Source organism: Schistosoma haematobium, chromosome ZW (genome assembly GCF_000699445.3).
Source record: "Schistosoma haematobium chromosome ZW, whole genome shotgun sequence".
Taxonomy (NCBI): domain Eukaryota; kingdom Metazoa; phylum Platyhelminthes; class Trematoda; order Strigeidida; family Schistosomatidae; genus Schistosoma; species Schistosoma haematobium.
Genome location: NC_067195.1, coordinates 61150032 through 61172635, shown reverse-complemented (window position 1 = coordinate 61172635; position 22604 = coordinate 61150032). Strand labels below are relative to the sequence as shown.

The 22604-nt window shown below is 31.5% G+C and overlaps 1 protein-coding gene across 1 annotated transcript in view; it reads left to right on the top strand.

The window, feature by feature from the left end:
• The window catches only part of SRC42A_2 (Tyrosine-protein kinase Src42A), a gene marked incomplete at its 3' end in the record, with an annotated part of 60654 nt that overhangs the window by 32146 nt on the left and 5904 nt on the right, over positions 1–22604 (top strand). The window contains exon 7 of the mRNA XM_012938564.3: positions 3872–4212. Coding sequence (XP_012794018.3) covers positions 3872–4212 — 341 coding nt within the window. The remainder of the gene's footprint in view (positions 1–3871; positions 4213–22604) is intronic.

Sequence of the window (22604 nt, the reverse complement as noted above, 5' to 3'; positions counted from 1 at the left end):
GAAAGTGCATAATAGTTCCTTCTTTTCTTGAGTCAGTTTCACTAACAGCCGGATTTTTAATACCCATTCCCTTGATAAATCTGAACAGTTTTCTACTGTTATTTGTCGTTATTGCCTCCTCCATTTCCTCTGTATTTGCTACCCACCATTGCTCACGATTCTTGTTTAACCTCATCCGAGCTGCAATCAGTGAGAGTGTGGGCAGAGACAATGAAAAGGCAATGGGGTGTTTCCCTATCTTTTCGAGTACTTACTATTCCTTTTAGTCGAACAACGCACAAACAACTGTTTATTAGAATCCAGTTTATCAGAACCTGTTCTGCTTTAAAATTTAATGCTACACCTATGCCAGCGAAATGGATGGAAGTAGCAGTGGGGTCTCCAGATACTCAAACGACAAATTGTGCCAGTTCTTTATATTAAAAAGGTGAGGTCAAATGAATAGCCGTACTTGGAATCCTGTATGAACATTTTGGAGACGCAGCATACATCTTTGGCGTGAGATTTTAGACTGCCATCTAAAGCCTGTTGTCCTATCTGGCACAAAGTTCGAATATTAATAACTTCAACATGCAGATTTGAGCGTGGCTGTAGGAGACTCAAATCATTAGCATTGATGGTATGTGTTGTGAAAGATAAATGAAAAAGGTTATTCATAGAGTTGAAAAAATTATTAAGAGGCGAGGTAAGTTTTTGATCGTCAACAAGACCTCGGGTGCTTCCTGAGCTATGAGGGTGAATGCCACTTCTATGTTGCCCACGTTGTGAAAGGCTATTTCTTTCTTGAGAGACCCGAAAAAGAAGCTGAAATATTGGTGATCTTATCGCCCTGGAAGTGTGACAGCAGAGCCCAAGAAACAACTATTTGAGGCCGGTCACGCACAGCCTTTTTGTTGGAAGGTTTGGATGTATCGTCGCTTCAGAAGGCTTACCACCAGAGAAGGAAATCCGTGTGGTAAGGTGTGAAGCAAAACTTTTAGGATAGACCTTTTCTAATCCTTTCATTCCGTTGTGAGAAGGTAGCATCGCTGCAGCTGTTGGTTGTTCTAGAGAGACTACTGCTGTCACAACCGTTTGCAGTCAGCAGTACGACTTCGCCCTCAGACCTTGAGGTGCTGCTTTTAGTCTTACCGTTCTTCAACCGACCTGCCTGGCATGGTAGGACCTAAAGGAACATGTGTCTCAGCCAATATAGCTCGGTTGGGTCGTCACGATAGGCTAGCCCGTCTACCACCTCATCTTAGCAGCTACGATCAGAATGTTGTTCTCACACCGACTATCTCATAGTTAGCCTCACCAAACAAAACGATACATATTTTTATTTGTTAGTTGTACTAGTCTATTTACCATGATTGATTTTATTCATTTGCTTTATATATTTCAGTTGCACAAACGTTCATCTAACATTCATACATTGATTTTGTTTGGCAAATCAATAATTTGTTATTGTTGTTCGACAATTTTATTGCTTAGTTTATTCAAACTAATATTTTTGTTTAAACTGAAATTTTAGCGAAAAAAGGAACAAGACATATTTATGTCATAATTCACTTGCGAGTAATTAAACAATATGCAAGCAACCGAAATTGACTTTAGTGATGCTAAACATTACCTATCCATTATATCATATGTATTAATGGGTATGAAAATTCATTATTGTCCTATGCTTTCGATCGTATTAGAGAATTAATAAATAAGTGTTGCCACTCTAGGTTACAAATATGACAATAATATTGATAATTAGTCATTGAAGATTACGTTGAACCATATGCTGTGCTGTGAGTGATTTTCCTAAACCTCTGGAGTTTTTCTTTCCGATACTTGTTCTGTAGTTGTTTGTCGCCTCTCCTTTTTAACTTCGTATTTTGATTGTATTATAAGTGATGTTTAAAATGATAGAATCTCTCAGCCATATCAATTTATTATCTAAAAATTTTTATCCTTTGGATACTACTTTTTTCTTTTGTTTAATGAGGTCCATAATTTTTTCCTAAGTTTTGAGAATCCATTTAAATAATTTATTATTGTTTTGGACTACAAATGTTCTGGCACAAATATCTATCAGTCTACACAAACTAGTGCTAGAAGGAATTGATAAGATGAGGAGGCTGTAGTAATAACAACTATAGAGAAAAGCTAATCATAACAAGTTCACCCTAGAAGTAGCAACTGACACGAAGTTGGATGTTGAATAAAAAGTAGAGAAAGAGTTCAACTACACTGCTACAATTGTTTTTGAACAGTTCTCTCTCGTAAGTTAAGATTATACCCCCCAAAACGACAACTTGAAAGCTTTAACTTACTGACACGGCTCAGTTACACTGAATAATTTAGATTTGGTTCATCATCACCTGATATCACTTTGATGATTCCTAGCAGTAAGCAGAAAGTAAACGGTGGCTGGTTCAGATGGGTGTTTGTATGTTGTTTTTTTTAAAAACAGTAACAATAATTTTTAGCTGCTGAAATGTTTTCCGTGTAAGAAAGTTAAGACTCTTTTTTCGTCCAATTGTGCACGTGATATATTTCAAATTATGTCAATGCAAAGTACAAACAATTTTGATTCAAATGGCAGTAAATTTATCGTTTTTTTCTCAAGCCAATAAGGTTTATCAATGCATCAACCCTCATCCCATTGTTTTTACGCTGTGTTAAGTTTTTTTACTTCAATATTTTAGACCTAGTACCTAATATCTTCAGTTCTATATACATCGTCATTGTCACACTTAATAATAATCTATTTCCCATTTGATCATACATTCTATACACATGGCATGTACGGATCGGCTTCTCTTATAGATTAGTTTACGTGACCATGTAATCTTGTTTATTTCCAAAACATGTAATATATATATATATATATATATATATATATATACGTATATGCATCGGGTCAATTTAGTTGCTCAGTGGAACATTTTTATCAGAATCTAAATTTCCTTTCTGTTTTACTCTCCGTAGTTTTATTTTGTGGAGAGTCAGTCTATTTTTATCAATCTTGTCTGATTTGTCACATTTGATTAATGATTTTGAAATGATAATATTTGTAAATTGGTTTACTGATATTGAAAGTATTCATTAATCATACTTTTGTAAATGCAGTTTATTTTTACTCTGAACAATAATATCCATTAAATACTCATTTTATTAAGAATTTTCATGATATAAGAACTCTAGACAACTGTGTACCGATCACTTTTTTCAATGCTGACCTTGTTTAACCAATTGTCTGTTTGTATTTGTGTTTCTATCGGCAATTATCTTTTTCTCACAGTTTAAGAGTTGAACTCATTATTATCCATCTTTTTTTAAATGTTTTTTTTTCACATATTTATGCCTTATTTAAAATGTGCTTACTTGGATCATTTCATATTTATTTCAAGAAGAACGTTGTTTTTAACTGACAGTTTGTTTTTATAATTAATAATTGTCGATTATTATTTTTTCTATCATTGTATATTGAATAATTAACTGCATTGTGTAACTTTTTATAGTTTTGCTTTCCTACATTCTATTGACAATAAATATTTCATTAGTGACTTTTATGTTAACTTTATAACAAGAAGTTCTATTAGTTTTAAAAAATCTCTACTGGTTTATTTTTCAGTCATTTATAAATACTCTTCAAAGCATGAACTGTTGGTTTGGTTCATGTGAAAATGAAACTTAATCAATCCATCTTAACCTCGTGTTAATTAGGAAAGATGTTTAATACGTAATTGTTAAATGTCTTGATGAAACCAACTAATTTATTCTCTATTTCTGGGTATGCACTATTTTAATTCGAACGTGACGTCGTTTCTGTAGGATTATTTTTACTCGATTCTCTAAGAAACTGGATATTATTTCATTTTGATTCACTTCATTGTAGGTTCTTGTGATGCTGCTGATTTTCTCCGTGAAGCTCAAACAATGAAACGCTTACATCATCCTAATCTGATACAATTGTACGCTGTTTGTACACAGACAGAACCTTTCTACATAGTTACAGAATATATGTCCAAAGGTTCTTTACTAAACTACTTACAATCTCCTGAAGGTCATGCACTAGATATGCAATGTTTAATTATGATGGCTGCTAAAATAGCTTCTGGTATGGCGTATCTTGAATCCAGGCGTCATATTCATCGAGATTTAGCTGCTAGGAATGTTTTAGTTGGCGAACAACATGCTGTGAAAATAGCAGATTTCGGTCTTGCTCGTATGATTCATGTAAGTATATTGTATTAACAAATTATTTGGTCTTCATTCCATATCCTTACTGTTTTAATTATTTATTCAGTATTTTCTTATAATTTATAAATGACAGGTAGATTAGTTTTCTTCAATGTCTTTCTGTTTTTATTTGTACGCCTATTCATATATTCATTAATTCTTAACTTAATCATTGTTATCATTTTAATGTTTATCATTTACGCGATTTTTATCGCGTTTGTATGCTCATTGATTCTTGAGTATGCATGTGTGATATATACAGTGGTTTCTGTAATCTGTGACATCATCTTATCAACCAATAGGTCGCAGGTTTGTAACCCGCTCCACTTAGTTGAATTCATACCACGGGATAGTACCAATAATCTTTATAAAATTTTTATAACTAATAGGCGAGTACATCAACTTGTACTTGGCAAATGAGTTTTATTACATTACTGTTAGGGGGACATAGATTGGATTAAAGCGTGCTCAATGCACGATTGCGTCGATGCACGCTGAATGGCTAATTCTTATCCAATCAGCGCTAGCCGATAATTGGAGGACACTCTAAAATCTTGTCATCTAAAAACCATAAATATACTAACGTTTTTCTGATTGTGCTTCTTACTTCCATCTACCCTCGTTATTTGGGACATAATTTTCTTCATATTCAACCGTGTTCTGATTTGGGGACTTGTCGAATGAATCGATGTCCAAGAATATCAAGCAATAGTAATAGCTGAGTTGTAATAAAGAGTGAATTATAACAATTACTTATATAATGTATGTACATAGTTTTCCAATTACGTCTTCATATCAGTGACAAACTGTTAGTTTTCCAAAAGAATAACTTTTAATTATGTGCTGAAGGGGGTGAGCATTATAGTCAGTCAGTCATGTGAAACTTAGAACATGATGCACGTGTGCATTGCTATACCATAGCGAGCTTAAATAATTGAGGCGAATCCCATAGTATTAACAGTATCAATAGAAGTAGTAATAGTGGAAAATAAATACTGAGAAATCTAAAATATGATATAAGGAAATGCTGGAACTCACGTTCTAAGACCCCGATGAGAGAGATATCAAATATTATCCAGCCATATAAAGCATTTCAATGAATATTTTGTAAAGTTCATTCAACTTATTTGTCGTGATTTGGATATAGTTCCAGGGAAATGAAGGCGACTAAAAGCGGAACACTTCCAAATGATTAGAGACCAGAGTCTTAGCCAGCTGTTAAGAATTTAAAACGTTTCTTAAGTGACCGCATTGTCTAAATTGATTCTTTCTTCGCACTGCTAATTTTCTTTGTTTTCGGATAGTAAAGTTGTTTAGAATGTAAGACTTATTCGTTTAGAATTATATTATTTAGTAACTTAGACCGATAAATTCTATTTTATTTTTTCTATCAGCAATCGATTCGTTGTATAAGCAGTTCACTATAATGATTAGGGTTAGTAAAGGGGAATGTTGGTTGTTGTTGTATATGTGCACGTACTTCCATTAGTTCAAACTTTTTAATCACGAGTTTCTCTTCTCTCAAAAAAAGAAAACTTTATTTTATGGACTTGATGTGGTAACTTTCTTTGTGGAGCAAGTGTCATACATAAACTATTGATTAGTTCATCCCTATTTTGTCACGAGTAAATAAAATTAATCAAACTGCATCTTGATTAAGTTTTGTTGTATTTTATTTTAAAAAAAAAAAAACCTACTTTACAGATTTAGTTGATACGTGCGCACCAATTACAGAAGTATTCAATTAATGTTAACCACTTTCTTATACATCTGTTTATCATATATATATATATATATATATATATATATATATATATATATATATATATATATATATATATATATATATATATATATATATAGAGAGAGAGAGAGAGAGAGAGATTTTTTCTTTGAGCTTATATTTCCTAGGGAAATTTCCAGTGTTAATCTGAACACAACCTTCTGTTCAACTTCACAATTTTTTTGAAGTTTATGTTGGTATTTATCGTCGAGTTAGGGAAACTTGCCGTCTTAAAACAATTTCATTACTTTATGTTTATCTGAAAAAAATTATTTCTATTGAACTAGCGAAGTATAATAATGTTCTCTGTAAACCTAATTCTTGTAACGTTTTTAAATTCGATTTAGTTAATATGTTGTATTTCTTAGTCATTTTAACGGTTTGTTCATAATATGCTTTGGTTATTTGACTTTTGATGAAACTACATAGGAATTATGTAGTAGTAATCAAAATAAATGTTTTTAAATATGAGTTAGTGTCCAAGTAGATGCGTATGTACTCTCTTTGAAGCCTAGTTTTTGTGTGAGGACATGTTCTGACCTGAAACTCGGTGGTTAAAATGTAAATGTATTAACTATTATACTATCATCTCTTTTTCTAGTTCAAACTGATAAATGTTTATAACATTACAGATGTAAAAGCCAGCAGAACCTGAAAGATGTTAAAATAAATGGAAGGCAAAAAACGAAAAATTATCTAGTAAAATGATGTTCATGATTCAGAGAGAAAGATCATTAGGAAGTATATGAGGTTGGGTTTTTAACCCTCATCTTTTCAGATTTAATATTTAGCAAGACCATCACAATCAGAAACCTTCGGATGAGCAGTCAATCCTCAAAAATACCTGTTAAGTCTGTCCAGAACTCTCTCTACCTTCTGGGAGTTCAGTAGATAAACTTCTTAATGGTCTTCCAGCATACTTTCTATTTATCGAGTTACCTGTATCTCAATTGTGTTCCCATTGTGTTTTAACTATAACTTGGAGGTGAATAATTTCTAACTATGATGTTTTTCTTGAAAAGAAAATCAATACTCGCTAATATCAGCAGTTTATTTTTATTGAAAAGCTAGGTTCAAATCACATGTAGGTTTTCTCTATCACCTTTTATTATATACATGTGATGCAATATATCTTCAGTAATGAACATAATAGAATCATACAAACGGTACCCTATATAAATGTAGGTGGGAATGTAATGCTATAATAACTTTTGGCCATTAAGACCATAACCTCTTTATCATGAATATTATCAAATAATCAAATGTTTTAAGTACTTCATAAGTCGAGTCAATTCCGAAGTGTGCTGTTATTTTACTTTTCCTACGGTCCCCTGCAATATTTTAAATGTTTTTTGTTAAGTTCGTTTTTTGAAATAAATCACCTGATGTTATTTTGTTCGATCATTTTAATATCATAATATTGTTATATCGCAGTTCTGTCTCCACTACTTGTCCACAAGTACTATCGTGCACTTAACATTTAAGTGACAGGGGACTCATAAATACATTTCCCATTTGTGGAAATTAGCATCCCGGTCAGTTGGATTATTACGCTACACTAACCTGAACAATCACATCCCATTTGCTAAGGTTTTGCCGAAAAAAAATACTCTTCATCACAGTAACTTAAAAAATCTCAAATTAAAGAGATTTTTCATAGATTACAACTATGCCGAAATACGAAAACGCAAATTACGGTTGATTTATGCTATTGTATTTGAATTTCGTCTAATTATTTTGTCAAACCCATGCTGAAGAATTTCTTATGTTTATTATCGACGCTATTAGTTAACATATTAAAGTAAAAATATATTGTCTGATTATTAGTTTTAATGCAATTTACATCTTAACAGGCATTACAAAAAATCATTATTTTATTATTAGGGTCTATAGGCAAGCCATATCGACAAATACGTGTATCGATGTGCACATATACGCACATATACATAAAAGTGTTTGACTTCAGAAAACTAATACTACTGCTACTAATACTGAGTCATCTTTTCACGAAATAAGTAGGACATTGTTTCGTTTCAAGCCTTTTTATGATATCTTTCATAAGATATGAAGTTTACTTTTTCAAAAATGCATTTCTAAAATTTAATGTACTGTTTAAGTTTAAAAAGGATACACCATGGGCCTGGCATCCAACTTTCGCCTCTGTCTTACTATCTTATTCACAGTATTAATTATGACAAAATAATAATTGTAATGTAATACAGTTCATATATGCATACTCGGGTTGTCGCACATTCTTTATGTGAGGACTAGATAGCGCTATCCAGTAATATCCAAATCAAAGTGATTTCCTCACCTCGAACTTTTTGGTTTAGAGTCACGTATCTTTATGCATTTCTCATTGATGAATTCTAAACCTTGGTTTGAGAATAGTCACATGGATTAACACAATGAAAACAAATGTTTTAATAATACTTGAACCGTATTCAGGTCATAGTGATCAGGATTAGCCAAAAGGATATTGATACAATACAGTGAAATGAATTGCGATGCTGTGACATTGGAATGCAAATGTAGAGGATTTGTATGGCACATCATCATACAGATTCACTGTCACTTGTACATAAATATGAGTTTAGGATTAGTCATATGAAGAAGTACAAATTATATGGCACAACCAGAATGATAGCTATAGTCCTCCCGTGATTATGTATTTTCAGATCAAATTCAAATAAGTAGAAGCTTGGATGGTCTTGTCTCACGAATTCACCCCAGTTATCCTGTTCAACCTGAAAGTTTCGATCAACCGAATGTCTAAAAGACTTTCCTTTTAGTCATATCAAATCACTTTAAGTATCCTACCCATCACCTGTTTGCTCAACCTTTGTTTTACTGTTTGCTTATATTCAACCGGACCACTGACTTCACGCCCTTAAAAAATGTTAGCACATTTTATTATGAAAATTATATTTTCAAGTGAAGACCAGACTTCATTTTTTTTAAGTCCTATAATCACTGTTACAACAAAATAGGACTGTAGTAATTTAAATCAATTAGTCCGTTTTACAAACTTCGATAGAGCGATAAGAATGTGGAGTTGATCTGAAAAATGTAATGTATTTGTTCCATACATTTTGAACAATTTGGTCACATATATACTTGTCAAAGCATTTTGTATGAAAATTAATAAAGGTCAATTAAATGAAGGGTCTAAGTAAACCAAGTAATATAAAGGAGAGAGAGAATTAACATTGTATAGAAAGAATAAGAAATTGTCGTATTGTCCTAGGCCATAAGATGACTTAAGGATTACCAGAGTAAATTCAAGGTTACGACAAATTGGTTTTGTACATATAATCGGGGTTTAAATTTACGAATAGCCAAGACTTCTACAAACCTGAGAATTCATCCTTGAGACTTATTATACAACGTTTTATAAGCTGTATTGATGTCAATTCTGTGCCCCTTTCAATTATAATTTTTTTATATCGATGAACGTGGTCTTCTACTTCCCATGTTGGTGGGAACATTTGACATTAACTAGATTGAAAGCCAACTAGGCTGTATCGACATCGTGGTAATGTTTCGTTTGACTATTTAACACTCTTGTTCTATAGTTATAATAATCGTTGTTCCCTCGATGGAAAGTATGCATCCACCTTTCAACTCAGTCTGCTACCATTTAAAAATTCTATCTAGGCATCTAGGGAATCAGCTGAACATTTTTGTGATTTTGATACTCTATATAATTCTAATTTATTGAACTTTAATATCACTGAAACTCGAATGTCTACCAGGAAATATCTATTTCGTGATACCTTTATTGAAGGTCATCGTTGTTGGCATTCATCAATAGTAGTTAGTCCATCAGTAATGATGAAAATAATAAAAGCTCAATCATTTATACTTAACACTTCAATATTGGTATCTTAGTTGTAGCCACATTAATGTTATTTACAATAATCCTAACCTTTTAAAAACATTTTTAATAACCCCGAAATTATCTGCTGACTAACTCAATAGATAGTTTTTGTTGTAACATCTTACATTAGTATTAATAGTGCAAGTATCTCAAGGTCTATGATAACGAAATAGATTTCATTGTTTTCACGCATAGACTTTCTCAACTCTTAATGGGTTTAAAACATTTCGATTTAGTAATTTCAACTGATCTACGCGTTATTAAATTCTACGCATAAGACAACATACTACTTTACAAATGATGATTAGTTTAGAATGTTATTTTATTCAATTATAAGTTTACACTTTATAGGACACACATTTTGTTACATACAATAATTTGACAAATTTCATTAGCATTTTTATTTTCATGGTTTGTTTTAGCATTCACATGTTTACAATACGTGTATTCATATTCATCAAACAATTTTCTTATCGATAAATTCACTAATTTTGTTTACCCTAACTACATAAAACCGTAACATCTAGCTTATGTTGCGTAAGCTTAGGTTTGATGCTAAATATAATGTATAAAAATATATTATACTTATTGATATTTTGTGTTAGCTAAATTTTTCACACTTATATGAATATCATTTATAGATAAATAAGATATTATTTGATTATGATCATCATCGTCAATGTTGTGTTAATCATGAAGGACTAGACACTTGATTCACCTTAATCTGTGGTGCTATTGTAACCCCTGACTTGAGTACGTATCTAATACTCACCTTCAACTTTGACAAGATTATCGATAGACCAATTGATTTAAGAAGATAAAACACATTAAACTATGTTAGCGTTGTGCATATAAAAGTCAAGTGTGACTTTCAATATGTATGTTATTCATATCTATAAAGTTGTAGGTTCGTTATTTGAATAACTCAAGGTTACGTAAGTAAATGTTGATTTACAAACAGTCGGTTTTCTGTTAATTGTCAGTTTTAGTTGTGCTAATCAAGTCATACGATATATTCATCACTCTTTCATTTACCATTGTATTGTTAACTATTACTACTTCACTTTTAATTAACGATTACTTTCTGATCACTCCTTGAGCATTGAACTGTGCTAATACATTATTGTTTTTATAACAATATATTTATGTTTTACAACACAAATAAGTATTAACCCTAGTTTTGAGTGGTTGTTTTTATAGCAGTCGATGTTAAAATAAATCTAACATTGACTAAATTAAGGGAATATCAAACAGATGTGCATTTCAGTAACCATTACTTTTAACAGGTACTTTCACTTATTTGAAAAGAGTGACTATACTTAGAGTTAGTTGGAATTACCTACAATTATTATCCGACCTTATTTTAGTTATTACTAGTCTTCTCACGAAATATATGAATAAAACCAAAATATTGTCATCAGTATAAGGTTATGGAGATTGTTGAATTTTTGAGATCATGAACCGGTCAACGTTAGACCACCATTGAAAACCTGGGAGCACTGGAAAGCCGTTTTGTTCTAGTACGGGACCCCTCAACAGTGTGCATCCACGATCCTGCACATTGGACTCGAATTCATGACCCTCAGTCTCGCGCGTGAACGTCCAACCTCTAGGTCGTGGATGTGCATTGCTGAAGAGTTCCATACTAGGATGAAACGGTCGTCCAGTGCTCCCAAGTCCTCAATAGTATTCTGACATTAATCGGATCATGATCTCAAAACATCGTTCTTTTTCTTGATAAATATATTTTTATCAATCCTAAGATTTATTTAAATATGTTGCTTGCTGTTTTTGAAGATTACTTTGTATCTTGAAATTATTTTCTCGTATATGCGGAAATTATTTAATAAATCCATTCATCTAAATATGCTTTTAAGAAGATACTGGATAGTGTCTTTTGGAAAGCGATGCTGATGAATGGCTAATCAGTCAATATTTAGTCATAGTTAAGCGTTTTTAAATTACTATCTGTAAACTTTAATACTCCATTTTAGTGTTTGAACTAGAATTATCATATCTTTACCGGATCATCCTGTTACTGAATTATCAACGGTCTATAATCTACATTTGCTAAAGTTACTTCCTCAACTTTATACAACATTGTAGAATTTTTATTTTAATCATATGTCATCTGTCAAGCAATTCATAGTCTATATAATTTTGAATTAAATATTTTGTATATAAATAACTTTTTATTCACTTCTTTTATATGGATGAATTAATTCAGTTGGTTAGTGATTTTGTCTTTTGAAATCTATTTACATTTGATTTGACTATTCATCCCATGAAGAAATGATCATCTTGAACATTTCAATTTGTTTATTATTTTAGAGCAATAGTTGTATTGTTTTTACTGTTAGACTATTAAATTATTACTTATTTGAATTGTATTCGTAACATAAATTAAAATGTTAAATAATGAATAGATTTATTAAATAAGTAGGGAAAAAGTCAATTAAAGTCAAAACTAAGAACAGATTCTCTGTTTCTGTATCTATCAGTTATCAATCTGACCAATAGTATTGTGGTGCGTGCTAATTATATTGACATAAGTAGTATATAACGCGAGTCAGGAATGTCATGTTGGGCAGCAGAAGATTGAGAAGATCAAGAAAGGAAGAACAGGAATAGAAAGCAATTAGTATAGAAATGCAAGAACTATGATGTCCAAGTCAATTATTGAACATTTTTCAAATTAGGTATTATAGTATGGTTTTTCTATTTTACCAAGTAACTCTGTAATGTTGTGGTAAATATAATTCAGTTGTCCTCACCTGTGTTCTCCTTCACTACAGTATTAAGCGATAAAATAAATGAATGGAATTTCCAATAATAATTACGTCTAATATACAATTTAATAAAAAACAACCAATATGCATTTCACTTAATCTGATTACAGATAAGAAAAGAATACCTGACCGTTCCTGCTACCCTGATGTGGTGGTCGGACTTGCCTATAGTAATGAACTGATCAGGTGCTTTCAGTAAAGTTGCTTTTAAACTTTTTTCTTTAAAACTGACCCCGTAGCTCATATTCTATGTACTGGTCACTGAAATAATTATTACTTTAACTATATTAGGGATTTATTCATTTTACTTATTTTTACTTGTTTTTCCGAAGTAATTTACAATAAACGTATCATCGTTTTATATTTTAAAAAAAATTAAATAGACCATTTGGTGTGTTACAGAATTTCAAATTTTGATTAATGTATGTTGGTAATTCAAACGAATGATAAGCAGTGTGCCGTACTTGGTTGTTCACTTATCATCGAGGCTTTCAGATTCTCATTATTTGTGATGCCTTTTACTTCTGTCACTGTATGTGGAAGTATACTCGGGTATATATAGGTCAACAGAAGTTACGGGTATTTATTTTAAATGTAAATAATATCAAGATGTGATATTCAAAATAAAATCGCAGCAATAACGTTTCAAATAAATCTCAACTGTAAAGAAATGTGGTAGTACGTAAAAAAATATAATTGGTGCAATAAATTAATGATCTTTGTGGTGTCGCATGTACACCTACCTGAATTTGTTCTTACTTTTGGATAGATATTAATATTCCAGACATGTAACCATTTATGCATCTACGTTTTTTAAAAAATGTCAACGATTTATGGTAAAAAAGAAACATATTATCTACAAATGATATAGAATGTATGGATAATGAGACCAGAGGATAGGGCTTGTAAAACTCAATTTATATGTAAAAGAAATCTAGGAAGATGGATGAACGAGTAAAGCACATTCAGCACTAAGTGTTTTTGAACAGCTAACAGGTGAGTAGGTCGAATTTTCGAGTTTCCGCATTAGATCGCCTCATTCTAATCTAAACTCGTTGAAATTGGTAACATTTACAAATTTGTATTTTCTCAAATCGTATCTTCAATGCTTAGTCTTTCTTACTACAACTGATACTGTTACTACCTTCACTATTCTGGAATTTAGCCCCACAATTTCATTTCGCTATCCTTGCTTAGGTTTGGGCACCCGGGCAGTATCACAGCCTTCCCACAAATCAATGGTAACTACTACTGGCTTCACTGTTATTGTTTGGCGCATATGTACTTGGTGCCCCCTTGTACCAATGTTTGTATTTAAATAAATAGTAAATAAATAAATCACTCTGTGCTAACGGGCTATAGCAATTTGAGTCGATGTACGTACGTGCTAGGTTTTACATCGTGAATGACTGACTGACTATGATATGGCGCATAATCGCTTAAATGTCAAATCTGTCTGTTTTTATTGGTGTTTAATCAATAAGGATAAACATGCATTGTCCGTAATCTGTGTGTAAATACCTGCTCAACATGTGACTATAGTAACTAATAAGCATCTTCGTATATATCACATTTATATGTTAGTCATTAAGAGCCGTTTATCTGTGGTTTGCTCATTTTCTCTCCTTTTTCCGTATTGATAATCCCTCTATGCAATACATCAAAAGAATTGTTTTGATTGCGTTCATGGGCGTTTTGATCATTATTCATATCTTATCGGAATGAATGAAAAAGAAAACAGTGATCAAGAAACTAATTGTTCAATGGTGTTTCTCCTTAATCATAACTTGTTAAGTAAATTGATGATGGTTTCTATAATCATTTAATACAAATTAAGCAATCTTTATGGATTATGGGGTTTAATTAGTGTTATCCCATGTAAAACAATCGTGGCATTTTTTACCGGTAGAAATTTCATTCCAGCGCTACGTAACAAGTATCCTATCCTCTGTGGTCAATATTTATTTGTGTAACAAGAAATAAAATAAATAAATACAACTCATTAACTAAGGGCAATTTCTTAAGATTCGGTTTTAAGCCTCATTTTGTTTTATGATGGTTAGTATAACATGACCCTTATAATTCCATGTGGTTTTCTTTCATCTGTCCCATTTGTAGTCCTTATTTATTTATGGTTCATAGAAAGTTCAGAAATCACATCATAATTAAAAAGCTGTCTTGTTCACTCAGATACTTAATTCATTACTAGTTTGTTTTAATACCAACTCTACTTACCACGTCTTCATTACCTGGTTGTGGCTAGGTTTAGATACCAAGCTTCTTGTAGCTCCTAACTCACACATTTGAATTTCACCAGTTGTATGAATAATAAATTTTCAGCGAAATTATCGTTAAAATGATCACGAAAATAATATATCCTTTTAAAGATGTCTTAGATTATTTTTCCCCAAGATAACATGCACAGCTTTACTTAATTACCACGTGTTTTTCGTATTACCCAAAAATAATACCATTCTCTATTTAATTTACCTGACAAGTAAGTATTTAGCCATGCTGTGCTTTATTATTATTTTGTATATTCACAGCAGGGTGAAAACTCGAATTCAGTCCTCGTTTACTGTCCATAGTTCTTATAATCTGGTTGTTTATTTACAATTGTACCAGTTGACTTGTTTCTATGATTTAAATTTTCTATACTAGATGAATTACAGTATTTAGTATTTGGCGAACTAGTTTTCCTGTCTCTCTGTGTTTGTGTTGGATTTTCTTTTATTAGCGTTAGCATATAACCAATGTAGTTTACACTGTCATACTCTTTAAAGTTTTTCGTATCTATCAAGAGAGAGAGAGAGTCGTATTTAGACTAATAACTATTATACTAGAGATAAATTTCATGAAGGCTATTAAAAATAAAAAGTAGTGAACCCTCAAACACTAAAATACTGGAATTCTATAAAAATAGGGTTAATTTGACAATCTCAATGAAAACCCATGATCTGCAATCAGTCAGTAACTCACCCATTATCTTGATTCAAGGTCTCACAAATAACTTAAAATTTCAAATGTTGAGTTCGGTCTGTGAGACCTGAATTCATCGAATTTGAACCCGTTTATTACTGTGTGAGATGAAACGGCCGTACATTACTCTCTGAAACTAATTTCTTTTTCGATCATTGTCAGTTAGTGACAAAAATTGTTTTTAAATGTATCTTTTTGTGTTATTCATAAAGATAAGTGTTTTTGTGTGTGGAAGGTACCAGACACTGGTCAGAAAAATTCATTACCTCATAGGTTAGGGTGTTGTAGGCCACAGATTCATCCTTTTGTGACGTAATATACTACTTTGAATCTCGAGTAATTACAGTGCGAATAAGCCTGAAGAGATTTACCGAACCTTCGTAGGATAATCTTATTTTATTAGATGCATACTTATTGAAATCATAAACTTCCGTAATTTTTCTCATAATGTAATTCAGTTTTATACTTCTCGTCAGCATAATTTTTTAATCGATAAGTTTGTTAAATGTAATCACGTTGATTTCCCTTCAGAATATATATTTTCACATGACATCTTAGAGGAAAAAGATAAAATTTCAAGTAGACCAATTCGTCTCACCCGTTCCTTACATTGTGTCTGTTAATGACTGCAGTACTGTACACGTTTATCTAATAGTAGTTGTCCAGGTATTAATCCATCTACGTTTGCAAAAGTAATACTAAGATCTTATACATAGTTACATATTCTTCCGTTGTTCATCTTTTTGTAATGTTATGCTTGTTTATCGCTTCACTAGAACTATTTAATGGGACGGGTGTACTTTTTGGTAGGTTTCATGTTAATTGATCATTTGTGTACAACCAGGTTGTTTAAACCACTTTTTTTTATTGAAAAAAACGATGATGTATTTTTTATATCCTAGCAGTTAAAGTCTACTCAAGCTACCAAGATGATTTCTGTTACAAAATTGTTACATGTACCTTTTTGTACACAAAATCATTTTCCCACATCAGTATCCAAATTCAAGTAATTCACGTATTTGAATTTTTCATATGTATGTATGCGTTTTGCTTACCAAAACAGAATTCCGACTTGATATTTTCTTTCGTTGTATTTTGATTGTGAATGATTCATTGACATAACTGTATCCTTCTTCTATATCAAGTAATTGTATAATAAAAGTTTAATTTAAACTGGGAATGTTTCGTTTGCTTCATGTGCTTTGATGAGATCAGACAAGGTGTTTTAGAAACTTTGAGATTAGTATTATATTATGATCAATCTAACCATCAGATTGTTAGTATTTCACAACAATCATATATATATTTTAAATAGTTATCGTAAGTAGAATACTGTGATAGAAGAACCGTTTTATATTGAGTGTCTAAAAAAAATCGTAGTATTTCATTGACTTATCCTACAGATAATAATAAATTTTTCGTATGTTTGAAGCAACTTTATAAAAATGTTGGTTTAAAATAATTCCTGACTCTCTTATTTTACTGTTCATCTTTTCTCTGCCTGTCAAATCATAAGGTATTAAATATACATTGTTCACATTGAACATGTTTAATTGCCTATATTTATAAGTGCATACACAATTTTGTATGTTGCTTTCATGATCAGTCGTCACTATCATGTTTTGTTCCTTTTTATTATCATCTTGTTTTTATTCTTTCTTTGCTTCTGTTATTCCGTATATCTCTACTCATTTTGTGTTTAGTGTTGTTTAAAAATGTTTATGTGATTATTACCTCTTTATTTTATAGTGACCGTATGATGAATATCCATTCGCCGCTTAAAATGTGTTTGTGCGTTCATGTATGTGTATCATAACTTGTTAAGGAGTTGAAAGACACTGTAAATTACAACTAATTGCTTTGTTATATATATATATATATATATATATATATATATATATATATATATATATATAATATATATAAACGAGTTTATGACCATCAGCTTCAATTGATTTTCCCACAGATTCACTTGCATTTATTAAAATATTCCATTATCTCTATCCATTTAAGTATAATTTTCAAAAGATAAAAATACGTATAGCAATTATCAGTAGTATAAGTCAGTACTTGGTGTACGATTTATTTGCAAATTATGATAGTGTTTGGGGCTGGTAGTGATATTGCTGTCTAGATGAAGGTAGTACATGTTAGAAGAAGTACTTATTCTTGTTTACGACGTTTTCAACTTATCGATAATTGTTCGTAATCATTCATAGTCACCATCAACATTACTAGTGTTTATTGTTGTGTGAAAATAACTGTTATATCTTCCTTCACAGTATTATACGTCGACACTGATTTTAATTCCAAATAAATGGGAAACTTTTCTGTCGTAACGATTTTTTTCTCTTTTACATTGATTGTTCACAAATTGAGTGTATGTGTTCAGTCATTGGTTATAAAAACTTCTAAAAATGGATGTATATTTTTAAAATAAATATTTCTGTTCAGTTAGTTTGCAGAAAGTTATGTACCCGCTTTTTACTGCTCAATGTATATACGGTATGGTATGAACCATTTTCGGACATTTTCTCATTCATTTAGTAGATGAATAAGGCCATAATTTTCACTGTATTTTATTTCAAGCTCTAACTTTTTTTATTCGTCATCTCGGGATGCTCTGCAGTATTGTGTCCATAGCAGACAGATATCGATAACTTTAGAGGCTGGAAGTTAGATCCCTCGTGAAAATTATGTAATTTTCACCTACTGAATGAACTTGAAAACTCTCGAAAATTCGAATTATTACATTTTTCTCGGAGATTGAAAAATAGTTGTTTAACCCTGCAAATTGGTTATACTTCTCTAATTATTCGTCATTATTTCATTAAAAACTTTCAAATCCATAAAGGTTGTTATATAACTCACACGATCACCTGAGTTGGTATTGATTTTAATATAATTGTGAAACATGTATATTCGTGCAAAGGTATGGTGGAAAATCAAGTGGAAATAAACATTTCTATTCGTCTTTTTCCTAATGTTTTAATGAAAAGTTTTACTTCAAACAAAATTTCAGTAGTTTCTTAGTATTTTTATCAATCTATGTTTAAATGTTTTTGCTATGTTACTGAAAGAACATGGTAGATATAATTTAGCTAGAAATGTTTGTTTAGCTGGTTTTCTATGCTCATTTTGAGTTGTCAATTAATTTGTTATTCCAATTAAACTAATATAACTGTCGTTCACAGAACTGTACGCAGTCACATAATTGATTAACACTCCTTAATTCTAATCTTTGTGAATCTTGGACAAGTATCTATTTGCTTATCAAGAATAGATTTTGCAATCTATTTATATGTTGTGTACCTACTTCTTAAAATTTCTTAATATTCCCAATGGCCAACTGATTATTAACCGTATTGTTTTAAGCTATGGTTGATTAGTTTTACCGATGGATTTTAAACAATTACGCTTCTGATTTATATGTTTGTCTGCTTAACATAGTAAGTACAATGATTAGCACTCACTAGGTGGTTTGACTCATGGTACAATAAAAATCCCCGGAATCCTTCAGGAAAAGTGTGGGATTTCACGATTTATTTATTAGATGTCAATTAGAATTGATCACCAAAACTATCGTGTTGTAGAGTTGCCCTTTTGTTTTGAATAATAAGAATAAGTAAGAAAATAATGGAGGCTTGGCTGGTGTTGATGGTGCCTTCTTTATTTGTCTACTCTTGTCTTATTCATGTTTATACATTACCTTCTCTCTGTGACCTGTACTGTATATTCTACTTATTTCTTTTCAATTATTAGTAGTTAAATAATACAATTTGGAGAATCACTTACATATTAATGTTCGTCTGTACCCATGTTATGACTAATTCCTAGAAATTCTTACTTCGTTTATCACTTATGGGTTCACTCGCCATACTTATATTTCAGGAACTTCACGTTCCTTATGCGATGGTTATAAAGTATGAGTAGAATAATTCAAAAAAGAGTTTAAGCTGACACTGTCAATCGACGAAACACTAACCACTCGCTTCTCAGAAAAATATTATGAACACAGTCGCGATCAATTATTAAATAATGTTGGTTCAACACTTAACCAAATAATGGATTATAATACACAAACAATCGCACATATAAATTAATGTTTTCTCTTGTTTTAAATTTACACGGATTTTTTTGTACATGTTCAATAATCCTAAAGAACCAACCCACAACGTACACTTGGGCAGAAAACAAAGAGAAATTCCATTTTTGTTTATATTAAAATTAAAATAAATATTGAACAATAATTTAAGCCTATCACGTTAAACAGAAAAATGTTCTAACCACTTACTATCATCAATCAAAAGTAGAGAAGGAACAATAAGATTTCTTCAATTATGAATGAATGGTGAATTACTTATTGAAGTGTTGCTCTTGACTTTCAAAAGTCGACTTTCGTACTCAATAAACTACAGTATGTACACTGTTTTGACCTGCCACCCGGGGAGATAACACGTTATAGCTTATTTCATCTCGACCAGGATGATAAAATACCATAATCTTTACATCATTTATACCAGAAAGAGCATTAAATTGTCCCACAAGAGCCATATATATATATTTCTAATATTAACTTTAATTGAAATATTAAATTATAGGACTAACACTTACCTAGTTGAAGCTTTAAGTTATCGGAGAATGGTTTTCACGAGCTAAAACGTATGAAAATATAAAGTATTAAAAAGTAGCGTCTTTATAGTTTGAACCTTAGCGATAGTATACACATAGAATTCTACTTTTTAGGAGACCGTGAATTGAAAGTCAGCTAATTTAAGAATTAGTGCATAGTATAGAGATGATATCGTTTGAATAGACTTTACTTAATAAACTAGTTCATACGTTACTTGGTTATTGGTCTAACTGCACGTATACGCACTTTTCAGTTTTATTTAGAATAAAAATCCTGATAGTAGCAATTTATTTTCGTATTTTCATTGTTTATCCAGTTCGTCGGATAAATGCCACAGATTAGTAATGTATGAGAATTAACTTGATGCAATATATCTTCGAACTTATCCGTTATATCTAGATTAATTTTACCTAACCGCGATAAAACAACATATGGAAATCCATTCATCATTTTCGCACGTTCACATGCCAGAAGTTCCAGGAAAACGTTTTCTACTAGTTTATTGTTTCTCTATCTTTGAAAGGTGCCATAGATTATTCTTTTGTTAAAGTAAAAAACCATATATTTCCATCTCTTTGAAAGTTTACTTAAACCTACACAATCGTTTTGGAAAATGATGTGTGTATTTGATCGATCAGTATTGATTCTCACGATGAAAAATATTGATGGTCGTTTGTAATTTGGTTGTGTACAAAAAATATCTCTTCAAATAGAAATATTATCGATTTTTCTCATTAATAATAGCAATTCACATTGCTGGGAAAATGTATGCTTTTCAATAATTTAAAAGTGATTCATCATCAGAACTTCTAATCCCTAAAATTGGATTGTGTTACTAATCTTTTGTGATTCTGAATACTTTGGAAAATTAAGCTCTATTCATTATCGACAGCAACTAACTAACCATTTAGATTCAGGAATGGCTATATGTATACTTGAATTCTGGAACCAAACGAGTTAAACAGTACTGATCCCTTAGTTATTCAGCGATTTATTGTATTCAATTGGTGTGTCCATTCATTTAATTCTATTTTAAATTTTCGAAAAACGGTCATTCCTTACACTAATATAAACCTATGTAAAGTCAGTCGTTAAAAGTACTTTTTGAACTGCTTTACATTAATTTTTTAAGGATTCCATTTACACGGGAATTAGTAGATTTATCGATTCTTGATTTTTAAAAAAACCAAATACTTCTGCTTTCTATTGTTATAGAATAATTGTATGAATACCCTTTATATGAGAATAAGTGGTGGTTGGAAGATTTTCTACAAGAGTGTGATTATACCATTAATATGAATTAATGCATTAACTTGTTTTATTTACACAATGAATCCTGCCATCGTTTAATGTTTTCACTGATGACGAAGTAGATAATCAATTGTAATAAAGTACATGTGCTTGGTGAACATGAATCATATAGAGCTAAATATGTATTATCTTTAATCAGATTTATTGTTTCTAGGTTTCATTTTTTGTTTCAATAGTCGTTTTATTCAAATATAGATACACATATGATGTATATATATGTATTTATTTTCTTTGATTTTTGCTGATATTGTGACAACTTGAATCGATATGTCTTTTTGGTTTGTGTGTAACTTTTTAACAGATTTGATGTCCAGTAGTCTATTCTCTGACTAGAATTAAAATATCCCCGGCTTGTACTATTTAGTTGCTATTGATGATATAAATACTTTGTTCATTATTTATTTATTATTATTTATTATTTGAACACATGAATATTGGCACAAGAGAGCGCCAATATATGTGCGCCACACAAAACAATGAGAATTCGAAGAGAAATAGAAAAAAAAGCTAAGGAGCGCAAAAAAAAAGAGAACAATAACGAGGAGATTAGTGTAAGGTAGCATGGCAGAAATGAGGGAACAGAAAGGTACAATCAGAAGAAATCTTTCAGGTAAGGGAGACACAACCACTTTTTATGAAGAAAGTAAAAGAAGGTTACAGTAGGATCGCCACTGGCTTCTATTCTGAGCCATATCTGATAACGTCTCTAGCCACTGTGTAGCACCATCTCCCAGACCCCAACCAGGGAGTCGTGAAGGTCCAACAGAAGCCAGTCCTTTGCAGCTTTCTTTCATGCCACGACACCATGTCATGCACTGACCACCTCTCTGCTTCTTCCAACCAGTCCCAGAGTCGGCAACTAATGCACGGCGTGGAATTCTCTGGGACGACATTCGGAGAACATGTCCAAGCCACCGAAGTCGGTGTTTCAAGATGGTGACACCAACTGAATTATCATCTCTGTGCCCGGACACACGATGCCGAACCTCTGCATTACTGACATGGTGTTGCCAC